This window comes from Phacochoerus africanus, chromosome 13 (assembly GCF_016906955.1).
Source record: "Phacochoerus africanus isolate WHEZ1 chromosome 13, ROS_Pafr_v1, whole genome shotgun sequence".
NCBI classification, from domain to species: Eukaryota; Metazoa; Chordata; class Mammalia; order Artiodactyla; family Suidae; genus Phacochoerus; species Phacochoerus africanus.
Genome location: NC_062556.1, coordinates 48,960,841 through 48,988,685, shown reverse-complemented (window position 1 = coordinate 48,988,685; position 27,845 = coordinate 48,960,841). Strand labels below are relative to the sequence as shown.

The 27,845-nt window shown below is 41.6% G+C and overlaps 1 protein-coding gene and 1 long non-coding RNA gene across 2 annotated transcripts in view; one reads left to right on the top strand and one right to left on the bottom strand.

Annotated features, from left to right (window-relative positions):
* Positions 1-1,998: 1,998 nt before the first annotated feature.
* Positions 1,999-23,817, bottom strand: CLN5 (CLN5 intracellular trafficking protein). Its single transcript, XM_047756445.1, has 4 exons — positions 23,600-23,817; positions 11,482-11,647; positions 10,054-10,279; positions 1,999-4,220 (listed from the first exon to the last, which is right to left on the bottom strand). The coding sequence occupies exons 1-4, from the start codon at positions 23,764-23,766 to the stop codon at positions 3,709-3,711; spliced, it is 1,071 nt and encodes a 356-aa protein (XP_047612401.1). The 5' UTR covers positions 23,767-23,817; the 3' UTR covers positions 1,999-3,708.
* LOC125113630 (uncharacterized) overlaps positions 23,765-27,845 on the top strand; it is a 479,447-nt gene continuing 475,366 nt past the window's right edge. Inside the window, exon 1 of the long non-coding RNA XR_007131518.1 lies at positions 23,765-24,717. This is a non-coding gene — a long non-coding RNA (uncharacterized LOC125113630). The remainder of the gene's footprint in view (positions 24,718-27,845) is intronic.

Genomic DNA, 27,845 nt, shown 5'->3' with positions numbered 1-27,845 from the left:
ACTTTCCTCTTTTTTTTTTTTTTGCTTTTTAGGACCACGCTCGCTCACGGCAAATAGAAGTTCCCACGCTAGGGGTCGAATCAGAGCTGTAGCTGCCAGCCTACACCACAGCCCCAGCAACACTGGGTCCGAGCCGCCTCTGTGACCCACACCACAGCTCATGGAAACGCTGGATCCTGAACCCACTGATCGGGGCCAGGGATCGAACCCACATCCTCATGGATACTAGTGGGATTCATTTCCACTGCGCCACAACAGGAACTCCCCCCAACTTTCCTTTGAAAAAGGACATGTTGTATGATACATAAAAAAGAATACAAAGCCTTTTACTCCAAAGTGAATTAAGAGCTTATCCTTAGAATTTAATCAGTCCAGTAAAAGAATATATGATTAACATATATTTTAAAGAGGGGAGAGAAAATGTGGTAGGTTTGAGGATCAGGAGGCTATTTGGACAGTAAAGGATAAATATGAGGAAGATGCTGGAAACAAACTTTGGTCAACTCATTTGCTGTGAGTAGGGAAAAGCACGTGTGTGGTTTTGAAACATTGCTCTTTCTATAACATACCAATAACTTCTTAAATAAAAATAAGATCATCATCTTAAAGGAACCATAGTCCCAGAGAATTCATTAAGTACCACCAAAGCAGATTATAAAACTGGATGAAACTTGCTAAGTTTTTTTTTTTTCTAATTTCTAATGATCCAGTAGTGATTGAGGGTTCTAAATATCTAACATTTAATAGTCATTTTCGCCTTTTGACTATATTCCTGTGCCTACAAAATATGACACTTGTGGGTATACTTACCTAATATGGAGCCAGACTTAATGAATGAGGATGTACTTACTCTAAAGCCCTAATATAATTCAAACTTTAATAAGATGGTTTCTCTTAGAGGAAATTTTATACATTTATACATTTACTGAACAGAAAAACAGAAATCACATTTAAACTATAAAGTAGTTCAAAGGGAAACAAACTTGAACTGGCAAATTCCTGCCTGGCCCATGTTTTGGTTTCCCAGCTACCATTTTTAAAAGCTTGTTCCCGAATCTTCTCTACTTCAAAGCCCTACTTCATCTTCTAAGTACAGATAAAAGGTTGGATAAATTCTTAAGAAGTACTTACTGGAGTTCCCTTCGTGGCTCTATGGTTAATGAACCCGATTAGGATCCTTGAGGATGCAGGTTCAATTCCTGGTCTCGCTCAGTGGATTAAGGATCTGGCTTTGCCGTGAGCTGTGGTGTAGGTCATATACTCGGTTCAGATCCTGTGTTGCTGTGACTCTGATGTAGGCTGGCAGCTGTAGCTCCGATTCGACCCCTAGCCTGGGAACCTCCATATGCTGTGAGTGTGGCCCTTAAAAAGAAAAAAAAAAAGAAGTACTTACTTATTTGAACACTGTACACTCTGTTATAGTCACCCGAGTCTAGGTACTTGCAAAGAATTTTCATTTAGTAATGTTCTTAGGAACAGTGAAAAATCATGAATGCTTTTTAATATAACTACTAGAATCTTGCTTTAATATTCAAGTTTCATGTACAGATGTCCACGTCTTCACTGTGGAACCAAGTTCTGTGATTTACAGTTAACACAAACCTGTCACAGGAGTTTTTGTTTGTTACCCCAATGCAGTTCTGGAAATCCAAAATACTGTTTCCCCAGAGCAATTTTCCTAAGAATCTTGCTCCACTATAGCCACTAGATGGTGATAATGCAAAGGTCCAAGTTTTCTTGTGATATATTCTAAAGACAACCAGCAAGTCAGAGGCAACAGTGGTCAGGAATGTTTGGCACTATTAACATGAGTCGACAGGCTAAATGACGGGGTGAAAGCACGTTCTCCCTGTGCACACAAGACACCCTCTGTGTGGCAGGCATACTGGTGCGGTGCCTCTCAAGCTGTCTGGGTAAAATAGTGGATTTTTATTTTCAGATTGTGTTTTAGTGCCTGTAGTTTTGAAGAAGAAAATAAAAATAAACTCCTAGACAAAATAAAAGCAAAGACAAGGTACAAGCCCCAGTTTTTTTTTTTTTTTTATTAGATTCAACAGAAACAAAATTAGTCTCAAATTGCTTTAGAAGTACTTGTCTCCTCACAGACCAGTAACATAAGGTATTCGTAACATATGGTCCAGGCACTGGTCTGAGGACCACAAAACTCTGAGCAGCGCTGAAATGCCTACATGATAATGCATCCCATTCAGTCAGCAGAACCGGACAAAATGTGGCTCCGTTCCCACTAGCTGGGTAGCTGAGGAAAGGCCGCACAATCTGTCTAAGCCTCAGTTCACTCATTTGAATCAGGTAAGTAAGATCTATGCTTAGGCCTTTTTTGAGAGTTCAATGATAAAGTACTCGCCTCTTAGGAAGCACCCAAATGTGGGTAGAAACAATAGAAGTGGTACATGTACATATTAAATACAGGCTGTTTTCCTCTGATCATCATTTTACTGACTGGTATTTTTTTCATGAAACAATGCGTTGAGGTGATCAGTAAACACTCGACCTTGAAGCCTTGTTTGATGGTCTGAACAGAAGCACAGCTACTTAGAAATCCTCAATGAGAACGTGCCCTCTCTCTAGCAAGTGTACTCTCTTCCACTGTGGGCAGCTCGAGTGGGCGTCAGGAGGACTGCGTGAAGCAGTGGAGGAGCACGGGGCGCCCGTTCAGCCAGACGTATCTGCAGTCACGTACTTCCACGTCCCGTCTAAAGAGCTGCAGCGGCACTGTCCGCCCGCTCAAAGTCTAGGTCATTATTACAAAACCAGGGAGGGCTGGCACATAAACCACCTTAGGCAAGATCAAAACTGGCAGTTTTTTTCTTTGATTAATCACTGTTACCATTTATTGTGACATTATGAGGCCAAACTACAATGGCTTCAATCTTTACCGTAATCCTAACAGGTGAGTCATTTTCGAGATAAGGAAACTAGGCTAAGGTTCAGAAATGGTAACATGCCAGTTACCGGCTAGGTCTAAAATGCTAGCCAGAAACCTATACTCTTTATCACTGTATTCACCACATCTGGCAGCATAACCACTCCAGCTATGATGTCCAAACTACTCTTTAAGGATACATTCCTGCTGTATAGCACTGGGAACTATATGTAGTCACTTATGATGGAGAATAATGTGAGAAAAAATGTACTCGGATGTGTGACTGGGTCACTTTGCTGTACAGTAGAAAAGTGACAAAACCCTATAAGCCAGCTATAATGGAAAAAATAAAAGTCACTTAAAAAAGTGTACAGAACAAAATTAAACTATTAGACCTGGTTCCAAAATTTACAAAGCCTGTAAAGTCAACTAAAACTACCAAAAAGTACCAAAATAAGAAAGCGTAACTACCATACAGGAAAAAAAGCTCCCACCATGAAAATGTCACTGATAGTAATTTAAAAGCCCTGGAATACCCTATCTATAATTTTCAATTGAGTCCAAACATCTTATATACCCGGTATGAACTATAATGCTCCATAATAACAAAGGCTGAAAATTGAAATCAAGAATCAAGATCACCTAATGGACTCACTTTGGCCAAAACAGAAGAGTTTAAAGCTTCTTTCCAAAAAAAATTCCTGAGAGGTTATTATGTGCTAACTCTGCCCATGTGTATTTTACCTCTCTGCCTCAAAGAAGAGAGGCCTAAGAAATCCACACATGTAAAACCACTCCATGGTAGAAAAAAAGCAGTAAAGGTTTTATAAACCAAAGTATGTTTTGTTTCTTTGAGGTAAAGGGATTTCTTCGTATGTTATTTTAATAAAAGGAAATTTCATAGGTAAAAACCAGTATTCAAAATTATAAAACAAATAAAACTGTCTATGTATAATCACTGCATCAAAAATTTGCAAGAGGCTCAACAGAAACTCTTTGGTTGACAAATATGGTTTAAAAGGGTAATAAAATCTTTTTATGGCTAAAGCAAGAGTCTTGTTTCCTGTTGGCCCAAAAACAGATGTTTCATTTCCCAAATAAGTAGGTTCTCCACTGTAAAGAAATATTCTTGTATAGTTGGTTTCTGTCTTCTTGAATTCTGCCCCAAGTTCAGCCAACTTCTTGTATGTCCTTAATACAAATTTGGAACAGTCGTAGGATTCAAACCATGTCTCTGCCCCCTTTTCTGGGCTGGCTTGAACAGTCCATGTTTCATAATAAATCCCTGTTTCATTGTCCTGTTTTACCCACTGTGCCATTTTGTTAAACATGTTTCCTAGTTGAAAAAACAAAAAACACTATATGAACATCAAAGCTAATCATGTTCGAGTGAAATGTTCTAACCAGATTAAGGCCATGAGTACATGAATAAATCATAGCTTCTGAATTTCCAAACCTGCATCTCACAATAGGAATCCAAGTTGAGCCAATTTTTATTCCATTTTTCAAGGCCCAAAGTATTTCTGAACTGTAAACACTGGATATGATAGGAGTATAAAGAGAAGTCTTACATACTAATTGTATAATCATTTAAGTTACAGTCAAAAGCTAAGTTATGCAGAAACCCTCTTTCTCTACCCCACTCAACAAATCTTGGATTTAGAGGCAACAGAGAAAAGGAAGCATTGGGAAAACTGGAAGAGGGAAGAGTGAAAACCAGTGTCAGAAAACCTAGGAGAGCGAAACATGAAGCTTTTCTGGGCAGAGCATGATCTGCGCACACTATGACAGCTGCCCGAGGACAGCTATTTGAGAAGGCGGCACCAAAACCCATCCACCTTGAGTATCTGGTGCTTCCCTTTGCTGCCCGTACCTGAGCTACTTCTGTTCTACTTACAACCTTCTCACCCACCACACAAATTCTTCCAGTGAACTAAGCCAAGTTCATGGATTATACAGACTGCAGGACAGACAACACTCTCTCCCACCACCTTGTTCCAGACCAGAGGAACCTCTCCAAATGTTACCACTACTCTGCATGGTCACGACCTCATCTGGGCCTGAAAGAATTGGCCCCAGCATTTCACTTTGTCACTGTATTTGAGTCTTTCTTAGTTTACTCCACCTTGAGTCTATAAAATCAATATTTCAAGTCCTATAGAATGAATAGAATGGCTACCTTTATCAATTGTATGGTATTAAAATTGTGGAATAATGTAAATCCTGTTTTCTTAGTGTTCTTCAACTTTGAAAAGCCACTGCTGTAATGAAGAGCTAAGACTGCTTCGGAGACACCTGCAAACAATCAATCTTAAAAGGAGGCAAGAATATAAAATGCAAAAAAGTCTTTTCAGCAAGTGGTGCTGGGAAAACTGGAGAGCCGCATGTAAATCAATGAAACAAGAACATACTCTCATACCACACACAAAAATAAACTCAAAAGGCTTAAAGAAGCGTTCCCATGTGGTGCAGCAGAAACCAATCCAACTAGGAATTATGAGGTTGCGGGTTCGATCCCTGGCCTCACTCAGTGGGTTAAGGATCTGGTGTTGCCATGAGCTGTGGTGTAGGCTGCAGATGTGGCTCAGATCTGGCGTTGCTGTGGCTGTGGTGTAGGCCAGCAGCTGTAGCTCTGATTCGACCCCTAGTATGGAAACCTCCATATGCCACAAATGCGGGCCTAAAAAGCAAAAAAAAAAAAAAAAAAGCTTAAAGACTTAAACACAAGACATGATACCATAACAGTCCTAGAAGACAACACAGGCAAAGCTTCCTCTGACATCAACTGTAGAAATGTTTTCTTAGGTCAGTCTCCCAAGGCAATAGAAATACAAACAAAAATAAACCAATGGGACCTAATCAAACTTACAAGCTTTTGCACAGCACAGAAAACCATAAAAAACCAAAAAGACGAGGTTCTCGTTGTGGCTCAGTGGGTTAAGGATCCGATGTTGTCTCTGTGATGATGTGGGTCTGATCCCTAGCCTGGTTCAGTGGGTTTTAAGGATCTGGCGATGCCAGAAGCTTTGGCGTAGGTTACAGATGTGGTTTGGGTCTGTTGTTGCTGTAGCTGTGACACAGGCCAGCAGCTGCAGTTCCAATTCGATCCCTGGCCTGGGAACTTCCATGTGCTGCAGGTGCAGCCATAAAACAAAATACCCCAAAAAGACAACCTATGAAATGGGAGAAAATAGTTGGAAACAATGCAACTGACAAGGGCTTAATCTCCAAAATATACAAACAACTACTACAACTCAACAACAACAAAAAATAAACAACCCTATCGAATAACAGGCAGAAGATCTAAATAGACATTTCTCCACAGAAGACATACGGATGGTCAGTAGGTACAAGAAAAAATGGTTTATATCACTTATTATTAGAGAAATGCAAATCAAAACTACAATGCGATACCACCACACACCAGTCACAATGGCCATCATTTATAAGTCCCCAAATAACAAATGCTGGAGAGGGTGAAGAGAAAAGGGAACCCTCCTGCACTGTTGGTGGGAAGGTAAACTGGTACAACCACTATGGAAAAGAGTATGGGGGTTCCTCAGAAAACTAAATATAGAACTACCATATGATCCAGCAATCCCACCCTGGGCATATATCCAGATAAAACTACCATTCAAAAAGATAAATGCACCCCTATGTTCAATGCAACACTATTCACAATAGCCAAGACACAGAAACAACATAAATGTCCACAGACAGACGACGGGATTAAGAAGATGTGGTACATATATAAAATGGAATACTACTCATCCATAGAAAGAATGAAATAATGCCATTTGCAGCAATGCGGATGCAACTAGAGATTCTCATACTGAGAGAAATAAGTCAGAAAAAGACAAATACCATATGGTATCCCTTCTATGTAGGATCTAAAATATGGTACAAACAATCCTATCTACAAAAACACAGTAGATTGCAGACATGGAGAGCAGACTCGTGGTTACCAGTGGGAAGAGGGGAGGGAGTAGGATGGACAGGGAGTTTAGGGTTGGTAGATGCAAACTATTACACTTAGAATGGATAAACAATGGGGTCCTACTGTCCAGCACAGAGTACTATGTCCAGACTCTTGGAATAGATCACAATGGAAGATATTATGAAAAAAAGAATGTACATATATGTGCGACTGGGTCACCATGCTGTATAGCAGAAATTGGCAGAACATTGTAAATCAACTATTCTTTAGTAAAAATAAATAAATTTTATTTTACCTTTGTCTTTTTAGGGCCACACTCACGGCACATGGAGGTTCCCAGGCTAGGGGTCTCATCGGAGCTGTAGCCGCCAGCCTATGCCAGAGCCACAGCAACGCGGGATCCAAGCCACGTCTGCAACCTACACCACAGCTCATGGCAATACCAGATCCTTAACTCACTGAGTGAGGCCAGGGATTGAACCTGCAGCCTCAGGGTTCCTAGTCAGATTCGTTTCTGCTGTGCCACGACAGGAACTCCAAGAATAAATAAATTTTAAAAAGAATGCTTTGAAACACATTCCATGATGTGAAAAAAAGGCCAGTGAAGAGGATTAATCACAAGGCAGATGGATAACTTAAAAGATTTAAGTGCTAGCATATGACCAACTTTTTTACAGAATATAATGATCATTTGTTCATATGATCTTATTTGATGTAGAAGGAAGAATTTACAGATAATGAGGTAGCTGGAAGCAGAGACAGGAGAGAAATGAACTGGCATGGAATGAAAGAACATTTATTACAGCACTGTTAAAAGAAAAATGGACTTTTATATTGTTCAGATGGTTTGGGACACACTGATTAGAAAACAGGAAGAAAGATTAGAAAAAAGCATGATGTACAGTTAAAAGAGTCTCAGATTACATTTAGAAGACATCAATTCTATAAATCGAAACCACAAAGAGATAGGACCTCACACCCATCAGAATGGTTATTATTGAAAAGACAACAAATGACAAGTGTTGGCGAGGATATGGAGAAAAGGGAACCCTCATGCACTGTTGGTGGGAATGTAAACTGGTGCAGCCACTATGGAAAACGGTATGGTGGTTCCTCAAAAAATTAAAAACATAACTATCATAGGATCCAGCAACTCCACTTCTCAGTATTTACCTGAAGAAAACAAAAACACTAATTCGAAAAGATACATGCAATGCAATGCAACGTACATAGCACCATTATTTACAACAGCTAAGATACAGAAGCAACCTAGGAATGCATCCATTGATAGACGAATGGGTAAAGAAGATGTGGTGTGTACACACACACACACACGCGTGTGCGCAGGAATATTACCCAGCCATAAACAAGAATGAACTCTCGTCATTTGTGACAACATGAATGGACCTAGAGGATATTATGTTTAGTGAAAAATTCAGAAAGAGAAAGACAAATTACTGGATGATTTCATACAGTATATAGAATTGAAAAATAAAACAAATGAACAAACAAAATAAAACAAAACAGACCTATAGATATAGAGAGCAAACTGGTGATCATCAGAGGGGAGCGGAGTGGGTGCAGGTGGGAGAAAGAGGTGAAGGGAATCAAGAGATATAAACTTCCAGTTAAAAAATAATGAAGTCACAGGTTTTTAATGCAAAGCACAGGGAAATGTAATATTGTAATAACTTGGAATGGTGACAGAAGGTTACTAGACTTAAGGTGATAAGTTCCTAATATATATAAATATTGAAGGTTGTATGCCTGACACTAACACAATATAGTATGTCAATTATACTTCAAGTTAAAAAAAAAAAGGAAAAAAATTAAAATAAAAAAGACACCAATTCTATCCAATTCTATTCCTGGTTCTACATTCAGCTCTGCAACCTTAAGAGAAGGTAAGTCACACAACCTGGCTGAGCCTCAATTCCTCATGGGTAAAAGGAAGAAGAGTAACTCATTCTCCCACTGAACTGTGAGATCACATCCTCTGAAATGCTCTGTAAAGAGTGGCATGAGTGGAAAGCATGCTAATTTCTTCAAGGATTATGATCAAGGGGCCTCCAATGCGTAAGATCATATATGTTTTGGGAAGCAATGTGGTGAAGTGGTCCACTGGGAGTCTGGGGTTTATAGATGCAAACTATATATAGCACTTGGAGTGGATAAGCAATGAGATCCTGCTGTACAGCACAGGGAATTATTATCTAGTCCCTTAGGATGGAACATGATGGAGGAAAATGTGAGAAAAAGAGTGTGTGTGTGTGTATATATATGTATGTCTGCCTGGGTCACTTTGCTGTACAGTAGAAAACAAACGAACACTGTAAACCAACTATAATGGAAAAAATTAAAATCATCAAAATAAATAAATAAATGAAATGGTCAGTAAGGCTTGACTGCCAGGGTTGGCATCCCACTTCACTTAGTTGTGTGACTTTCACCTCACTGTGCCTTGGTTTCCCCATCTGTAAAATGGTGAAAATCATAATGACTATCTCAGGGGTTGGGGTGAGGATAAATGACGTGATATTCATGTTCACGAAAGCACTCAGAACACTGCCAGGCCCACATGAGTGGTAGTTATGACTATTTCTTGATATAAAAACATTTTAATTCATTATCACTAAAAGCCTTTTTTCCAGTTACAGTTAACAGGCCCTTTAATCAATTATTTTTTTAGGCATTTTAGGGATTTACCTCTATTACTTTATTTAGAAAGTCCAACTGTAGGAAGCTTTTGATCATTTATTTTTACCGTGAGAATAAGGAAGATAATCTAGAGATAAGGCGAAGTTTTGCCAAGAGTAACAGTTTGGGTGAAAGGTTAATGCTTCCACAGTGCATTTTATAAGGTGAGCTCTCAAGAGCAGAACTGGAGTTCCCATTGTGGTTCAGCAGTAATGAACCTGACTAGCAACCATGAGAATGCAGGTTCCATCCCTGGCCTCGGTCAGCGGGTTAAGGATCCGGCATTGCCATGAGCTGTGGTGTAGGTCACAACAACCGCTCAGATCCTGTGTTGCTGTGGCTGTGGCATAGGCCAGCAGCTGTTTCTCCAGTTTGACCCCTAGCCTGGGAACCTCCGTATGCCACAGGTGCAGCCCTAAAAAGCAAAAATAAATACATAAATAGTAGAACTTGGTAAACTGCCTCAGTGAAATTAATTTCTATCATTTGGCTATTGATGAAACCATCAAATACTGCCATATTTTTTGAAACGTACCTGATATGGTTGCAACTAGCACTAATGTCCCATTTTCCTTCCAGTGATTGTCATCGATTCCTTCAAAAAAGCAGGCAGCTCCTTGATTACACCAGAAAGGGGCATTCATTTCAGGTCGGAGATGGGGAAACGTGCAGTTTCCAAGTTGGAAAAGTTCATACCATTCCATGGTGTAGTTCTTGTCAGTTAAAGTGCTTCTGAATCCAATGGCATCATGCATAATTTTCTGTGTAAAGATCATACATGTATAAAGCACTGGGGAAGTAACCACTGTTTCAGGAGCCAGACGGGAGAAAATGTGGCATCACAACGGCATATCAAGTAGGGCGGCTGTTTGTCTTCCCCGTTGCTATTCTCATGCCTACTCTGTAGCTCCTCAAACTCCCGGCCTTCATCTGCTCTGGTTTTGGCCACTGCAGCTCATCTCAGATAGGAAGGATGAAGGCTATGTGAGCACAGTCAGAATTTCCTTACAGCTTATTATGAGTGCAAGAAGCCTCCATGCCACAGATTCAGGAAGGATCTCAGCACCTTGTAGGTCATGAGAGGCTCGAATGGTGAGCTAACCAAGGAAAAGTATGTACAACAGGGACTGGAAAGTGATTCTTTCTTTTCTCTTTCTTTGCTTTTTTTTTTTTTTTTCCTTTCATTCATTCTTTCTTCCCTTGTTTTAGCTTTTTGGGGCCACACCCAAGGCACATGGAGGTTCCCAGGCTAGGGGTCTAATTGGAGCTGTAGCTGCCGGCTTACACCACAGGCACAGCAACACCAGATACGAGCCGTGTCTGCAACCTACACCACAGCTCATATCAACACTGGATCCTTAACCCACTGAGCAAGGCTAGGGATCGAACCCTAGTTCATGGTTCCTAGTCGGATTTGTTCTGCTGTACCACTAAAGGAACCCCCCTCTTCCTTCCTTCCTTTCTCTTTTCCTTCCTTCCCTCCATCCCTTCCTTCCTTCTTTCCTTCCTCCCTTTTTCCCTTCCTGCCTCCTCCCTTCCTTCCTTCCTAGAATTTAGGTATAGGAGTTGGGTTTGGATTCAGAATATTAAGAGGGAATAAAGCAATTGCATTGATTACTGTCATAAACACAAAACCTGATGATTTTTTTTTTTCACCATCCATTTTAAATTTGTTAAGAGGAACACCAATAAACATGCTCTAAAATGAGCCCTCTGGAGTTCCCTGGTGGCTCAGTGAGTTAAGGATTCAGCATTGTCACTGCTGTGGCTCAGGCTGCTGCTGTGGAGTGCATTTGATCCCTGGCCCCAGAACGTCCAAATATCAGAGGTGTAGCCCAAAAAATAAATAAATAAAATAAAATAAATAAATAAAAATAAGCCTTCTAAATAGTGATTATTCCCAAGTCCACCTAATAATCAAATCACTTATCTAACCCGTTATAGTATCAAGATGCAGCCTTACCAAGTGTCCCAGGAGGTCTCCATATTTAAATTCCCACACTGGGGCTTGTAACCGGAAGACTTCAATGACGTCATCATTCTTCATTACTGGAATGGGGGAGCCTGTGGGACAGAAAGTGTATTTTGCTTGACAATATGGATCTGGTTCTGGACGGAAAGAAAAGCGTCTAAAAAAAAAAAAAGAAAGAAATCATCAATGTAGATTATAGCAGGAATTTGGCTCTTCTTGCAGATTTTAGAATCCATTTTTTAATTTCACTGTCAATAACATTTTTAGAGAAAATATTCAAGGCTCAGCCCACAGTGCATAAATACACCTTTTATTTGTTATCCTGTGAACTTCAATGATGTTTTTAATAGCAAATAATACATTAAAAGCACTTTGATAACTGCATCCTTCCCAGGTCCCTGCTCCCACAGGGAGTATTCTGAAGACAGGGACCAGATCTGAAAATGTTTATACCTCCACATCTTATTTAGCAGATATATTTACTGAATGCAGGAATATTTTTTTCTTTTGTCTTTTTAGGGCATATGGAGGTTTCCGGGCTAGGGGTCTAATCGGAGCTGCAGCTGCTGGCCTATGACAGAGCCACAGCAATGCCACATCCGAGCCGTATCTGCGACCTACACCACAGCTCACGGCAACACCAGATTCTTAACCCACTGAGTGAGGCCAAGGATCGAACACGAAACCTCATGGTTCCTAGTTGGATTCATTTCCACTGCACCACGATGGTAACTCCAGGAATATTTTTCAAATGATATTTAACTTCCCACATAATCCATGTTAAGATTATTAAAAAATAATCAAAATTAAATAAAACATTTTCTATATATATATTTTTTTATGGTCGCACCTGTGGCATATGCAAATTCCCAGGCTAGGGGCTGAAACAGAGCTGCAACTGCTGGCCTACACCACAGCCACAGCAACACCAAATCCAAGGAGCCACACTTGTGACCTATGCCACATCCTGTGGCAACACCAGATCCTTAGTGCACTGAGCGAGGTCAAGGATCAAACCTGCATCCTCATAATATTAGTCAAGTTCTTAACACGCTGAGCCACAGTAAGAACTCCTCTATTAAGAATTAGCCATGGAGATGGCATTAAGAAGGTGGAATAGAAGGAGTGGAGCTCAACTTCTCTCCTAAAAACAAAATTTACAACCAATGCTGTGCGATCTTGAACCAAATGGACCGGACACTTTCAAAAAGATATCCTACTCCAGAAGACAAAGAGGCCGCCACATCAAGAGGTAGAAGGAGCGATTGATTACGTGATATAAGCAACCCCACACCTCCCAGGTGGGAAGGCCCACAGACTGGAAAGTAACTGCTTCACAGAGGTTCACCTACAGAAGTGAGAGTTCTAAGACCCACATCAAACTCCCACCAGTGGGGATCTGGCACTGGGAGAAAGAGCCCCCAGAGCATCTGGCGTTGAAGGCCAGTGGGGCTTGTGTGCAGGAGTTCCACAGGACTGGGGGAAATGGAGACCCTGTTTTTAAAAGGTACACACAGACTTTCATGTGCACTGGGTCTCAGGGGAAAGCAAAGTCTCCATAGGAATCTGGGTCAAACCTGACTGAGGTTCTTGGAGGACCTCCTGGGAAAACAGGGGTGAATGTGGCTTGTTGTGGAGGAAACTTTTTTGAAACTTACCTGATATGGTTGCAACTAGCACTAATGTCCCATTTTCTGTCATAAACACAAAACCTGATGATTTTTTGGAAGCAAAGCTCTCAGGAGTATACATCAGCATGCCTTTCTCTGGAGGTGGCTATTTTGGGAAAATCTGGCCCCAACTGTCAGTCTGCGCTGAGAAGCCCCAGGGCAAACAACAATCCAGGTGGATCACAGCCCCACCCATCAGTAAACAGGCTACCTAAAGACCCCCCAGGCACACAGCTACCTCTAATCTCACCCAGAGAAAAAGCCCCACCCATCAGAGGGATAGGAATCAGCTCCACCTACAAGTGGGCAGGCATCAGTTCCTCCCAGCAGGAAGCCTGCAGCAAGCACCCCCCCCCACCCCTTACCAACTTCGGCCACAAGGGGGCCAGACACCAGAAGTAAGAAAGGCTACAACTCTATTATCTGTAAAAAGGTCACCACACCAAAAACCTATAAAAATGAAAAGCCAGAGAACTATAACGTAGATGAGAGAGAAAGAAAAAAACCCAGAAAAATAGCCAAGTGATCAGGAGATTCTCAGCCTCCAGGAAAAAGACTTTAGATTGTTGATGCTGAAGATGATGCAAGACATTGGAAATAAACTGGAGGCAAAGATGGAAAATTTACAGGAAACACTGAGCAAAGAGATACAAGATATAAAACTTAAACAAGAAGAGATGCAAAATACAATAACTGAAATAAAAAAATTCACCAGAAGCAGCAAAGAGCAGAATACAGGAGGCAGAAGAAGGAAGAAGCGAGGTGGAGGACAGATTAGTGGAAATCACAGATGCGGAACAGAAGAAAGATTGAAAACAAATGAAAGAGAGTCTCAGAGAACTCTGGGACAATGTTAAATGCATCAACAACCATATTATAGGGGTGCCAGAAGGAGAAGAGAGAGAGAAGGGGACAGTAAAAATATTCCAAGAGATAATAGCTGAAAACTTCCCTAACATGGGAAAAGAACTACTCACTCAAATCCAGGAAGCACAACAAGTACCATATAAAATAAACCCAAAGAGGAATACACCAAGACACATATTAATCAAACTGACCAAAATTAAAGACAAAGAGAAAATCTTGAAAGCAGCTAGGGAAAAGAACAAATAACATACACGGGAACCCCGATAAGGTTATTGCCAGATTTTTCAGCAGAAACTCTGCAGGCCAGAAGGGAGTGGCATGATATACTTATCGTGATAAAAGGAAAAAACCTCCAACCAAGATTACTTTTCCCAGCAGGGCTCTCATTCTGATTTGAAGGAGACATCAAAACCTTCACAGATAAGCAAAAGCTAAGAGAATTCAGCAATACTAAACCAGCTTTACAACAAATAATAAAGGAACTTCTCTAGGCAGAAAAGAAAAGGGCTTGACAGAAATAAAAATACCACAAATGACAAGGCTAACCAATAAAGGTATATATACAGTAAAGACACAAAACCATCCATGTACAATTATACCATCAAAATCAGAAATCGTGAGAAGAGGAGGGTACAAATGCAGGACACTGGAGATGCACTTGCAATTAACAGCACAACAACTTAAAACAATCTCTTATACATATAGACTCTTATATCAAAACTTCAGAATAACTGCAAAACAAAAATTTACAATTGATACACAAACAAATAAGAAAAATCAACACAAATACAACACTAAAGATAATCAATGAACCACAAGAGGAGAGAACAAGAGAAGGGAAGAAAAAAGAGCAACAAAAACAAATCCAAAACAATTAATAAAATGGCAATAAGAACATACATATCAATAATTACCTCAAATATCAATGGGCTAAATGCCCCAGCCAAAAGACACAGACTGGCTGAATGAATACAAAAACAATACCCATATATATGCTGTCTTCAAGGGACCCACTTCACTTCTATGGACACATACAAATTGAATATGTGAGGATGGAAGAAAATATTCCATGCAAATGGGAATCAAAAGAAAGCTGGAATAGCAATATTCGTATCAGACAAAATAGACTTTAAAATGAAGAATATTTTAAGGGACAAGGAAGGTCACTACATAATGATCAAAGGATCAATCCAAGAAGATGTAACAATTTTAAATACCTACGCACCCAACACAGGTTCACCACAATATATAAGGCAACTGCTAACAACCTTAAAATGATGAACTGACAATAACACAATCATAGTGAGGGAATTTAACACCCCACTTACAGCAATGGACAGATCATCCAGACAGAAAATTAATAAGGAAACACAGGCCCTGAATGAAGCATTAGACCAGACGGACTTAATAGATATTTATAAGACATTCCATCCAAAAGCAACAGAATACACATGTTTCTCAAGTGCGCATGGAATGTTCTCTAAGATTTATCACATCCTGGGCTACAAATCAAACCTTGGTAACTTTAAGACAATTGAAATCATATCAAGCATCTTCTCTGATCACAATGCTACATGACTGGAAATCAACAACAAGAAAAAAACTGCAAAAAACACAAACACGTGGAGACTCAACAACATGGTACTAAACAACCAATGGATCACTGAAGAAATCAAAGAGGAAATTAAAAAATACCTAGAAGCAAATGACAACGAAGATATGACACTCCAAAACCTATGGGATGCAGCCAAAAATGTTCTAAGAGGAAAGTTTATAGCAATACAAGCCCACATCAGGAAACAAGAAAAAGCTCAAATAAACAAGCTAACTTTACATCTAAAGCAGCTCAAGAGAGAAGAACAGACAAGACCTAAAGTTAGCAGAAGGAAAGAAATCATAAAGATCAGAGCAGAAATCAATGAAATAGAAACAAAGAAAACCAAAGAAAAGATCAATGAAATGAAAAGGTGGCTCTTTGAAAAGATCAACGAAATTGATAAACCCTTAGCCAGACTTATCTAGCAAAAAAGAGAGAGGACTCATATCAATAAAATTAGAAATGAAAAAGGAGAAGTAACAACACACATCACAGAAATACAAAGGATCATAAGAAACTACTATATGCAACTATACACCAATAAAACGGAAAACCTAGAAGAAATGGACAAATTCTTAGAAAAGCACAATCTTCCAAGACTAAACCAAGATGAAATAGAAAAGATGAATGGACCCATCACAAGTACTAAAATTGAAACTGTGACTAAAAAACTTCCAACAAACATAAGTCTAGGACCAGATGGCTTCACAGGAGAATTCTATCCAACATTTAGAGAAGAGATAACACCTATCCTTATGAAACTATTCCAAAAAATTGCAGAGGAAGGGACACTCCCAAACTCATTCTATGAGGCCACCATCACCCTGATACCAAAACCAGACAAAGATACCACAAAAAAAGAAAACTACAGGCCAATTTCACTGACAAACATAGATGCAAAAATCCTCAACAAAGTACTAGCAAACCGCATCCAACAATACATTCAAAGGACTGTAGATCATGATCAAGTGGGATTTATCCCAGAGATGCAAGGATTCCTCAATATCTGCAAATCAATCAGTGTGATACACCACATTAACAAACTGAAGAATAAAAATCATATGATCCTCTCAATAGATGTGGAGAAAGCCTTTGACAAAATCCAACACCCATTTCTGATAAAAACCCTTCAGAAAGTGGGCATAGAGGGAACCTACCTCAACATAATAAAGGCCATATATGACAAACCCACAGCTGACCTCATTCTCAATGGTGAAAAGCTGAAACAATTCCCACTGAGATCAGGAACAAGACAAGAATGTCCTCTCTCACCACCACTATTCAACATAGTTTTCGAAGTCCTAGCCACAGCAATCAGAGAAGTAGGAGAGATTAAAAAAAAAAAATCCAAATTGGAAAGGAAGAAGTAAAACTATCCCTATTTGCAGATGATACTGTACCTAGAGAATCCTAAAGACTCAACCAGAAAACTGTTAGAGATCATCAATGAATTTGGCAAAGTTGCAGGATACAAAATTAATACACAGAAACTGACTGCATTTCTATATACTAACAATGAAATATCAGAAAGGGAGATTAGGGAAGCAATCCCATTTACCATCGCATCCAAAATAATAAAATACCTAGGAGTAAACCTACCTAAAGAGACAAAAGACCTGTACTCTGAAAACTATAAGACACTGATAAAAGAAATCAAAGATGACAGAAATAGATGGAAAGACATACCACGCTCTTGGATTGGAAGAGTCACTATTATCAAAATGATGATACTACCCAAAGCAATCTACAGATTCAATGCAACCCCTATCAAATTACCAAGGACATTTTTCACAGAACTCGAACAAAATATTTCAAAGTTTGGAAGCATAAAAGACCCAGAATAGCCAAAAACATCCTGAAAAAGAAAAACGGAGCTGGAGGAATCAGGCTCCCAGACTTCAGACTATATATACTACAAAGTAACAGTCATCAAAACTGTATGGTACTGACACAAAGACAGAAATATAGATCAGTGAAACAGGATAGAAATCCCAGAATTAAAACCACACACTCATCTATGACAAAGGAGAGAAGAATATACAATGGAGGAAAGACAGCCTGTTCAATAAATGGGTTGGGAAAACTGGACAGACACATGTAAAAGAATGAAATTAGAATGCTTCCTAACATCATACACAAAAATAAAATCAAAATGCATTAAAGACCTAGATATAAGACCGGACACTATACAACTCTTAGAGGAAAACAAAGCCCACTCTCTGACATAAACCACAGCAACATCTTCTCAGACCCACCTCCTAGAGTAATGACAATAAAAACAAAAATAAACAAATGGGACCTATTTCTGCACAGCAAAGGAAACCCTAAACAACATGAAAAGACAACCCACAGAATGGGAGAAAATCTTTGGAAATAAATCAACTGATACAGGATTAATCTCCAAAATTTATAAACACTTCCTACAGCTCAATACCAAAAAACAACCCCATCAAAAAATGGGCAGAAGATCTAAACAGACAATTCTCCAAAGAAGACATACAGATGGCCAAAAAACACCTGAAAAGATGTTCAACATCACTCATTATTAGAGAAATGCAAATCAAAACCACGATGAGGTACCACCTTACACCAGCCAGAATGGCCATCATCCAAAAGTCTACAAACAATCAGTGCAGAAGAGGGTGTGGAGAAAAAGGAACCCTAGGACACTGTTGGTTGGATTGTAAATTGATGCAACCACTGTGGAAAAACAGTATGGAGGTGCCTCAGAAAACTAAAAATAGAACTACCATTGGATCCAGCAATCCCACTCCTGGGCATTTATCCAGAGAAAACCATGACTCAAAAAGACACATGTACTCCAATGTTCACTGCGGCACTATTCACAATAGCCAAGACATGGAAACAACCTAAATGTCCCTTGACAGAGGAGTGGATCAAGAAGAGGTGGTACATATACACAATGGAATATTACTCAGCCATTAAAAACAAAGAAATACCAGCATTTTTAGCAACAAGGATGGACCTAGAAATTATCGTGCTAAGTGAAGTCAGCCAGACAATGAGACACCAACATCAAATGCTTTCACTGAAATGTGGAATCTGAAAAAAGGACAGACTGAACTTCTTTACAGAACGGACTCATAGACTGAAAAACTTATGGTTTCCAAAGGAGACAGTTTGGGGGGTGGAGGGATGTGCTGGGCATGTGGGATGGAAATCCTATAAAACTGGATTGTGATGATCATTGTACAACTATAAATGCAATAAATTCATTAAGCAATAAAAAAAGGGATATAAAAAAATAAAACAGGTGGTGCTGGACCATTTGGATATGCACATGAATAAAAAAAGGAAGATGTGGTATATATACACAACGGAATACTACTCAGCCATAAAAAAGAGCAAAATAATGCCATTTGCAGCAACATGGATGGAACTAGAGACTCTCATCCTGAGTGAAGTCAGTCAGAATGGGAAAGACAAATACCATATGATATCACTTATATCTGGAATCTAATATACGGCACTAAATGAACCTTTCCACAGAAAAGAAAATCATGCACTTGGAGAATAGATTTGTGGTTGCCAAGGGGGAAGGGGAGGGACTGAGAGGGACTGGGAGCTTGGGGTAAATGGAGAATGCTGCCTTTGGGATGGATTAGCAATGGGATCCTGCTGTATAGCACTGGGGACTCTGTCTAGTGAACTATGATGGAACATGTAATGTGAGAAAAAAGAATATATAGAACACGTAATGTGAGAAAAAAGAATGTATACATGTAAGTGTAACTGGGCCACTATGCTACACAGTAGAAAAAAAATATATATATAAATAAAAGATTTAAAAAAAGAAAAAAAGAAAAAAAAGAATTAGCCAACATTCCCTTCAACCAGTATGTATGTATGTATTTTTAGGGCTGCACTTGCGGCATATGGAGGTTCCCAGGCCAGGGGCTGAATCAGAGCTGTAGACACTGGCCTACGCCACAGCCACAGCAATGCCAGATCCGGGACTTGTTTGTGACCTACACCACAGCTCACAGGAACGCTGGATCCTTAACCCACTGAATGAAGCCAGGGATCGAATCTGCATCCTCATGGATCCTAGTCAGATTCGTTTCTGCTGCGCCACGATAGGAACTCCACTGAGGATCTACTACTATAGCGGAAGGAGGGAAACAAAACTTAACATATTGCTCCCTTCCTCAAGGAGCTCTGGGGTGGAGGTTGAGGGGGGCGTCTGGCAAAACATTACATAAGCAGTGAAGTGCAGTGTGGTAAGTGCTAAACCAAAGGAATATACAAAATCCTGGGGGCACAAACCAGACAGAAACCATTTGTACCTGGTGTGGGATGTGCAGGGGTGAGACGTGTAAGCAGAAAGGTTAGGGAGTTCCTGGAGAAAGAGAACCAGGAATGGTTTTCTTGACAGAAGAGAATCTATTTTAGCCTAAGCATTTTGTGATCTAAGCCTGCCCACAATGCTTAGAACAGGGTCTCAGTAATTAATGACTTTAAGTGAACAAAGGAAGGCAGAACACAGAAAAGGCCATCAAACAACAGTGCAGTGATAGAGCAGAGTCCTAGTTCCTTCAGCTCTTTGAGTCGTGCAGAACCTAAGGCTCTGGAGGATGAAATGGTGATGTTGACTCTCCTGACTTTAATCAACTAAAGCTTGGACTCTCTGGACCTTTGTGCGGGCTCAAGCCCTTCATGAATATGCATGTACCCTTAGCTTAAAACTTCCCCAGTTTTGCTGTTCCGGGAGATACTGCTTTGGGAAAGCTTCCCGGTGGTGGTTTCCTTAGTTGCTGCAAGTAACAACTTCGTTCTCCTGCGCTTTGGCCTGGTTGTATCATTGGGTTCCACACCCACCAAGAGGCGAACCTAGTTTTTGGGTAACAGAAGCGCAAAGAAAGAGGTGAAGACCTGGCCTAGGTTTTTTAAATACTTTAGCAAGTTAGTACAGAAAAGGAGAGAAAACACTAAATATTTTAAGACAAGCATGGCATGCTAGAAGTGTCTCAATACGTAAAGAAGACTAGAATTCAGGCTTCAAGGCAGGACTATCATCCTGCCCTAACGGCCTAATTTAGGCGCGCCTCGGAGAGAGTGTGGGTTTGATTCCTGACCACTGTAATAAATGGAATAACCTTAGAAAAAAAAGTCACATGAATTTTGTAGTTTCCCAATGCATATAAAAGTTATGTTGACATTGCACTGTGGCCTATTAAGTGTTCAGTATTATTACATCTAAAAATCAATGTACATATCTTAATTTAAAAACACTTGGGAGTTCCTGTCGTGGTTCAGTGGAAACGAATCTGACTAGCATCCATGAGGGCGCATGTTCAATCCCTGGCTTCACTCAGTGGGTCAAGGAGCTGGCGTTGCCATGAGCTGTGGTGTAGGTTGCAGACTCGGCCCTGATCTGGTGTGGCTGTGGCTCTGGTGTAAGGCCGGCTGCTGCAGCTCCATTTCAACCCCTAGCCTGGGAACCTCCATATGCCATGGGTGCAGCCTTAAAAGGACAAAAAAAAAAAAAAAAAAGTTTTACTGCTAAAAAATGCTAACCATCATCTGACAACACAGGGTTGCCACACATTTTCAGTTTGTAAAAAATGCAGAATTTGAGAAGCGCAATAAAATGAGGTGTGCCTGGATAATGTGAAGGGCACCCAGCCGCTAAAGTCCCACAACTGGAAAGGGCTGAGCCTGGCACAGGGCTTCAGGGGTCTCAAGCAGCAGATGTGATAGAACTGAATTTGTTCTGAAATAAACCTTATTTTATGAATTAGAAGAGGGAGGGGAGAGAGGCTGAGAGGTCAGTAAGGCGGTCAGGGCAATAATGCAACAAAAGAAGGGGCCTGAGAAGGCCATGGCAATAGGACCGGGGGACTACGGTGAATTCAGGTGAGCAGCACCATGCCACGCACCTCCCACATTTGGCACTGGGAGTGATGGATGGAAGAGAGAAAGAAGCTGCCTCTGTCTTCTCAGAGTCCTAGATCCCTAAGGCTCCTAGCCAGATCTACTGTTTTATAGTCCTAACACGAGGACAAAAATATTAACAACCCTCCTAAAAGTTTAAGAGAACTGGATCTACCTGTTTTATAGGTGCTATTTTACATCAAAGGTAATTTCAAAAGTATACACACACACACACAAAAAAACTTTACGTAAAAATAAAACTTGTATTTTACGTCAAAGGTAATTTCAAAAAAAAAATATATATATGTATATATATACACACACACACATACATACATACCCACACACAAAAACACATATACATCTAAACAAATAAGTAACTATATATAGGTTTCACCTGCCCACAGCAAAATCTATTTTACGTCAAAGGTAATTTCAAAAGTATATATATGTATATACATACAAACACATACATGTGCCACGTCTTTGGCACGCAGGAGTTCCCTAGCCAGGGATTGAACCCTTGCCACAGCAACGACAATGCTGGATCCTTAACCCAATGAGCCACCAAGGAATGCCTCTAAAGTATGACATAAGTGTGAACTTAAAATTTTATTATGGGGATTAGATGAAGGCACTATTTAATACTTGAAAATTTAAAGAAACACAAGAAGTCATAGTCAATACTCTGCCCTTAAATCAAGGAGTTTTGGATTTCCAGTCTCTCCCTTGTTTTAAGTTTTACTTTTTCCTTAACATTTCATTAACATGTTCAAGAAAAGCAGCTTCAAGGAGTTCCCACCATGGCACAGCGGAAACGAATCTGATTAGGAACCATGAGGTGGCCTCGCTCAGTGGGTTAAGGATCCGGCACTGCCATAAGCTGTGGTGTAGGTCGCAGAAGCGGCCTGGATCCCTCGTGGCTGTGGTGTAGGCCAGCAGCTGTAACTTCGATTCGACCCCTAGCTTGGGAACCTCCATATGCCTCGGGTGTGACCCTGAAAAGCCAAAAAAGGGGGAAAAATAATAAATAATAAAGAAAAAGAAAGAAAAGCAGCTTCAAACTCAAAATTTCTCTTTACACGTGTATCAAGGAAAACAAAGCACTGCAAGCTATTCAGTGAGCAGAAGACACTAATTTTGCATCCAGAATTGACAACAGCTGCCATTGAGGAGATTTAATCCCCTCAACAAACCTGAAGGAACTACCATTCTAACTTTCTGACTCAGACCTGTGGGCACAGAGATACTGAGTAACTTTCCCAAGGTCACACAGCTAGTGATGGTGGAGACTGACTTGATTCGCAGTGGTCAGAGTCCAGAACTCGCTCGCGACGACTAGGTTATCCTGCCTCCCAACTCACTATTTTGTCATCCAAAATAGTTGTGCGTTTTCAAAAGCTGCTGGCTTTTCCCCCGCCTGAGGTTGACACCAGGCTTTCGTTTTCTCTGTTTTAGCCATCTCTGACAATACTCTTCTGGATCAAAGGCTCATATGTGCTTCTGTGCTTCACAGATTTGCCCTCTCTGTCCTCAGCTTATGACCAACGTCCTATCCCCAGGCTGAGGACAGTGGACAAACGAGGTCACCAACCGAGCGGGCGAGGGGATTCCCGAGACACCAGACTTTTGGTGCAAAAAACGGAAAGTCCCAGCCAAACACAGACCAGCTGCGTAAGGTGGAAAGTGAGCATGCAAATATTATGCAGTCAAGATAACTAAAGAGTGCAAGACATACCAATAACTGCGTTACTAAATGTCTCTCCAAATTATTCAGAGTCAGTTATTTGTGTCCGAAAGTCAGACCACGAAATAACATTACTCCCCTTGTCTTTCACGATTCGGGACACCCAGAGCCTAGCTAGGTCTTCTGGTAACCGGCTCAAGGGTCCCGGGAGGAGAGGAGCCCCCAGGGCGCCGCGCAACCAGCAGCCGCGACTCGGGATTTCTCCACCCTGTTCCACGCCCTGCCCTCAGGGTGGCCGGGCACTGCCCTGCACAGCCGCGTGACTGGACCCAGAGTCACACGGCCACACCCCCACCTACACCCAGCCCGCCGCGCGCGCGCCCGCGCACTCACTTGTAGGGCACCGGCCACCGGCGCAGGGAGCGGCTGCCTGCTGTCGCTGCCACCGCGGCCACCAGCCAGAGCAGGGCCGTGCCCCAGCTCCAAGGCGCGCGCCCCAGGGCTACGCCCGCGCACCGCCGCACCCCGGCCCGGGGGCCGGCGCTCGTGGCGGGCACCATGAAGAGGCTCCGGCTGCTTCCGGTGCCTCCCGAACCGGGCGACGGCGGAGGGCAGGCGAGCTGAGCATGCGCAGGCGGTGGGGCCGCTCGCGGCCCCGCCCTCTGCGCCCGGCGTCCTGACAGAGGATGCGCTCCCCGCTGCTGGGGACGCCGCCCTCAGCGTCGGGGTGCGAGGACTCGGGTCTCCGCGCGGCCCCGTCTCCTCTCGGAGGCTGCTGGACTTGGGCGACCCGAAAAGCACTTCGGGCGGGCTCCCACGAGCACCGATGCAGGCCGTGGGTCACCTTTTTCTCCACTGTTACTGCCCAGTTCTTTTGGCCTCGCGTCTCAGTTTAAGGACGACCGCTTCTGTGGAGCCTTGGCTGACCTCCCTCCAACCACAGTCTCCAAAACCAAACCGAAAATCCAGCTGTGGGCACTTTTGGATTCTCTAGCCCTGAACTGTCACCTGGTCCCTCAGGGCCCAGACTAGGCGACAGCACACATTGAGTGAAGGAGACTTTTTGGGGGAGGTCAGTGCAGCGAGGAAGACAGTCATGGGGGAGTGACTGCTTCCCAGGAGACCAAGCCAGTGTGACAAAGGCCACACTCACAATTTACAGCCCAGGCTGCTACTCTCAGGCTGTCAATCCACCCCGCCCACCTTCCCCGAGGTCCTCCCTTGTTTGGATTTACAACTTCAGTTGAAAGAAGTTTCTACAGTACTCGGTCTTCTTTGACCCTTCAACCACCTCAAGAAAACAGTGGGATCAACTGTTGCGCTTCTGAAGAGACCCTCATGGCCTGCCGTGTTCTCATACACAGAGGTTGACTGTGTCTAGAAACAGTACATTAAAGGCATGGCCACTTACAGTCACTCGTTTTCCAAGAGGGCGGCCTAGGTAACTCTTAGGCCAGGGCTTTCCAACGCCTTCACTTCACCCACAACACCAGTGAACCATCATAATATTTGTAAGTATATTATAATGAGTAGTGTGTCTGCAATGGCCAGAGGTGACCACCATGACCCTTGGGGGGTGGGATCGGGGAGGGTTGGGAGCCTCACTGGCCTTCCCACTCCTGCCAGGCCTCCTGAGGGTTGATGACAATTGTTCTTCTCTACACACACACACACACACCTTTGTCCACTTGCCCCACCATTTTGGGGAGTTCTGGGCAGGTTCAGGCAGGGCATCATTTATAAACACTCACCTAAGAATTTAGGTGGCACCAATCCTAGCCCTCTTCCATTTACTGTCACCACTTCAAAATCACCAAGCTAAACTGGTTTCTCCAAAGACCCACTCAACATGAGAGGAAAACTCATCCTAGCAGTGAACAGACAGGTACTGTCTGATTTGAGGAGCACCTGGGGGATTCTGAGTGGGCCTCAACTCCAGCATGGCTTAAAACTAAATGAAGCAGCTCTCAAGAAATAGTATAGCTTTTACAAATGAGAGGACCAGACGCTAGTGGGCCACAGTGGAACTTTCGATTTCCCAGAGCTACAAAAACAAGCTTCAGGTTGACCTCTGTTAGTGGGGGGGATCTCCCCTCTTGGGTCTGCAGTCCCTTCACTCTGTGTGCAGGGAGCTCTAATGGTGAGAAAACGTTTCCTCATATTAGCCCTAACTCAGCCTCTCGGTAACTCCCATCTGCTCTGCTCTGGTTCTGCCTTCTGTTCCTCTTGGCTAGGACCCCAGCACCCCAGGCTAAGGATGTTTGTAGACTACTGTTGCCTGATCCATCATTGTACTGGTTACTGCTCTCTAGTCTGAGATTTTTAAGCTTTGAGGACTCAACTACAGACTGAGTTTTAAACCAATGGTTTCCCTTTTCGAATTAGCCTAAGATCACCATAGTGGCACAGTACCGTAGTCCACTAAAATCAGGCTAATCAACCATTGCTTTGTGATAGACTGCACACAGAGGAACTGTGTGACAGCTCCCCAAACAATGGATAAGACAGAGAGTTTTCGGATTCTGAGGTAAGGTGGACTTTAGGTGAAATTTAAATGAGCAGTATTCTGGTAGGCTCAAAGCAAAGTTGTGTGTCAACACACAGAGTCAATGCGCAGTCTAGATGACAAAGTGGACCTAGGGTCCTATTTCCATGGCAACTAAGAAGTTAAAACAGAGATGGAATTTTGTGTCTAGAAACCCCTTATTGGAAGCTCTGCACCTGGGCTGTAAAGGTTATAATTGAGGCTGTTCTTCTGTGTCAAGTGATTGAGAATCTCCAGACAAAAGTGAGGTATTTCATTCTTTTAAAAACTTTTTTACCTTTTATCAGTATAAATTTTTTTCATTTATAAAAGTTTTATTGAAGTAGAGTTGATTTACAAGGTTGTGATAATTCCTATTGTACAACAGAGTGATGTAGTTATACATGTACACACATCCATTCTCTTTCAGATTCTTTTCCCACATAGATTATCGCAGAATATTGGGTAGAGTTCTCTGTGCTATACAGCGAGTGGGTGTATCATTCTTACTTATATGATTTCTGACCAAAAAAAAAACCTCTTAGGTTTTTTTTTTTTAATTTTATTTATTTATTTATTTATTTATTTATTTTGCTTTTTAGGGCCACTCCCGCGTCATATGGAAGTTCTCAGGCTAGGGGTCCAGTCGGAGCTACAGCTGCTGGCCTACACCACAGCCACGTCAGATCTGAGCCGCGTCTGTGACCTACACTGCAGCTCATGGCAACACTGGATCCTTAACCCACTGAGCAAGGCCAGGGATTGAACCCTCATCCTCATGGATACTAATCGGGTTCATTACTGCTGGGCCACAACAGGAACGCCAAGATTAATGATTTTAATCGTGGAAATCCAGATATGGGAAGAAGCCACAAGGAGAGACTGTGACCTGAACCATGACAGGTTAATAAAACAGGCAGTCCAGAGGCTTTTAGCTAGGGATAACAGGGCCTAGTTCAGTAGCAGCCTGTCAACAAAATCCTCACCTGACCTGGGAATGAGCATTCCTAGCACCTTTGGACAAATCAATCAAGAAATGCCTCCCAATCTTGGTTGAAAGTATTGCCTCCCTTGGCTGAAAGAGAAGGGATAGGAAAATAAAGAGTGTTGCCCACCAACCAGTTCTACAAGAATCAAGTCTTTAGCCACTCTAGTCACTGACCTAGAATATACCCTGATAGGAATTCAGGGCGAAGATCAGGATGAGACACTTTGTGCTCTGGGAAAACTGACAGAACTGACCCTCAGAGAGTTCGACATTTCAGGAGAAAAATTTTATGAACCTGGATTCTTGCATCGTCCCATGCTTAGAAAAGCACTAAACCTACTCAGATACCTCTTTCTCATGACCAGCAGCAACCTTCTACCAAGGTGTATGCTTGGTAGAAAGTTCCTTAAAATCCTGTACATACTGACCTTCCTTAAAATCCTGTACATACTGACCTTCCTTCTTACCTCTTCAGAATGGTTCTCAGAGCTCTCGGAGAGACTGTCTCCTGAGTTACAATCCTCAGTTTGGCTTGGAAAAGATTTTCCATTTCTTTTTTGCATTGACTGTTGATTAATTTTTCCCACTGAGATTTATAATCCAGTCAATATTGTAAATCCAGTGCAATAAAATGTAAGTCTGAGAGGAAGTTTAACCAGGCTGCCGAAGAGGTTCATGGAATATGAAGAAAGGCTAAGGCCCCCTGCCCTGGACATGCTACTATTTGGCACTAATTTTAATGCAAGTGATTAATAGTCTCTTGATGTTAAAACATTAAGAGTTCCCTCCCAAAGCTTATGAAACTTGGATACATATGTCTGCTTTATAGGTGCTTGACTGGCTTAAACAAGTATTCAACGCCTATATAGAAGCCCTATTTTCAGATTTTTATTAGCAGTATCTCTTATCTACATAACTTATTTTAGGTCAAACAATTTAGTAGTATAATTTAGTGTGAATTTAATAAAGTTAGAAAGTATGTTCACTTAAAGGAATTAATGTCACATACTTAATATGTAACACTTTATGGCAAAAAACTATGGAGCTATAGTTAACACCCCACCCTAATCCTAAATCCAGTAATTTTGGATTTATACTCTTTTATTTGTTACAGCTTTTAAACAATT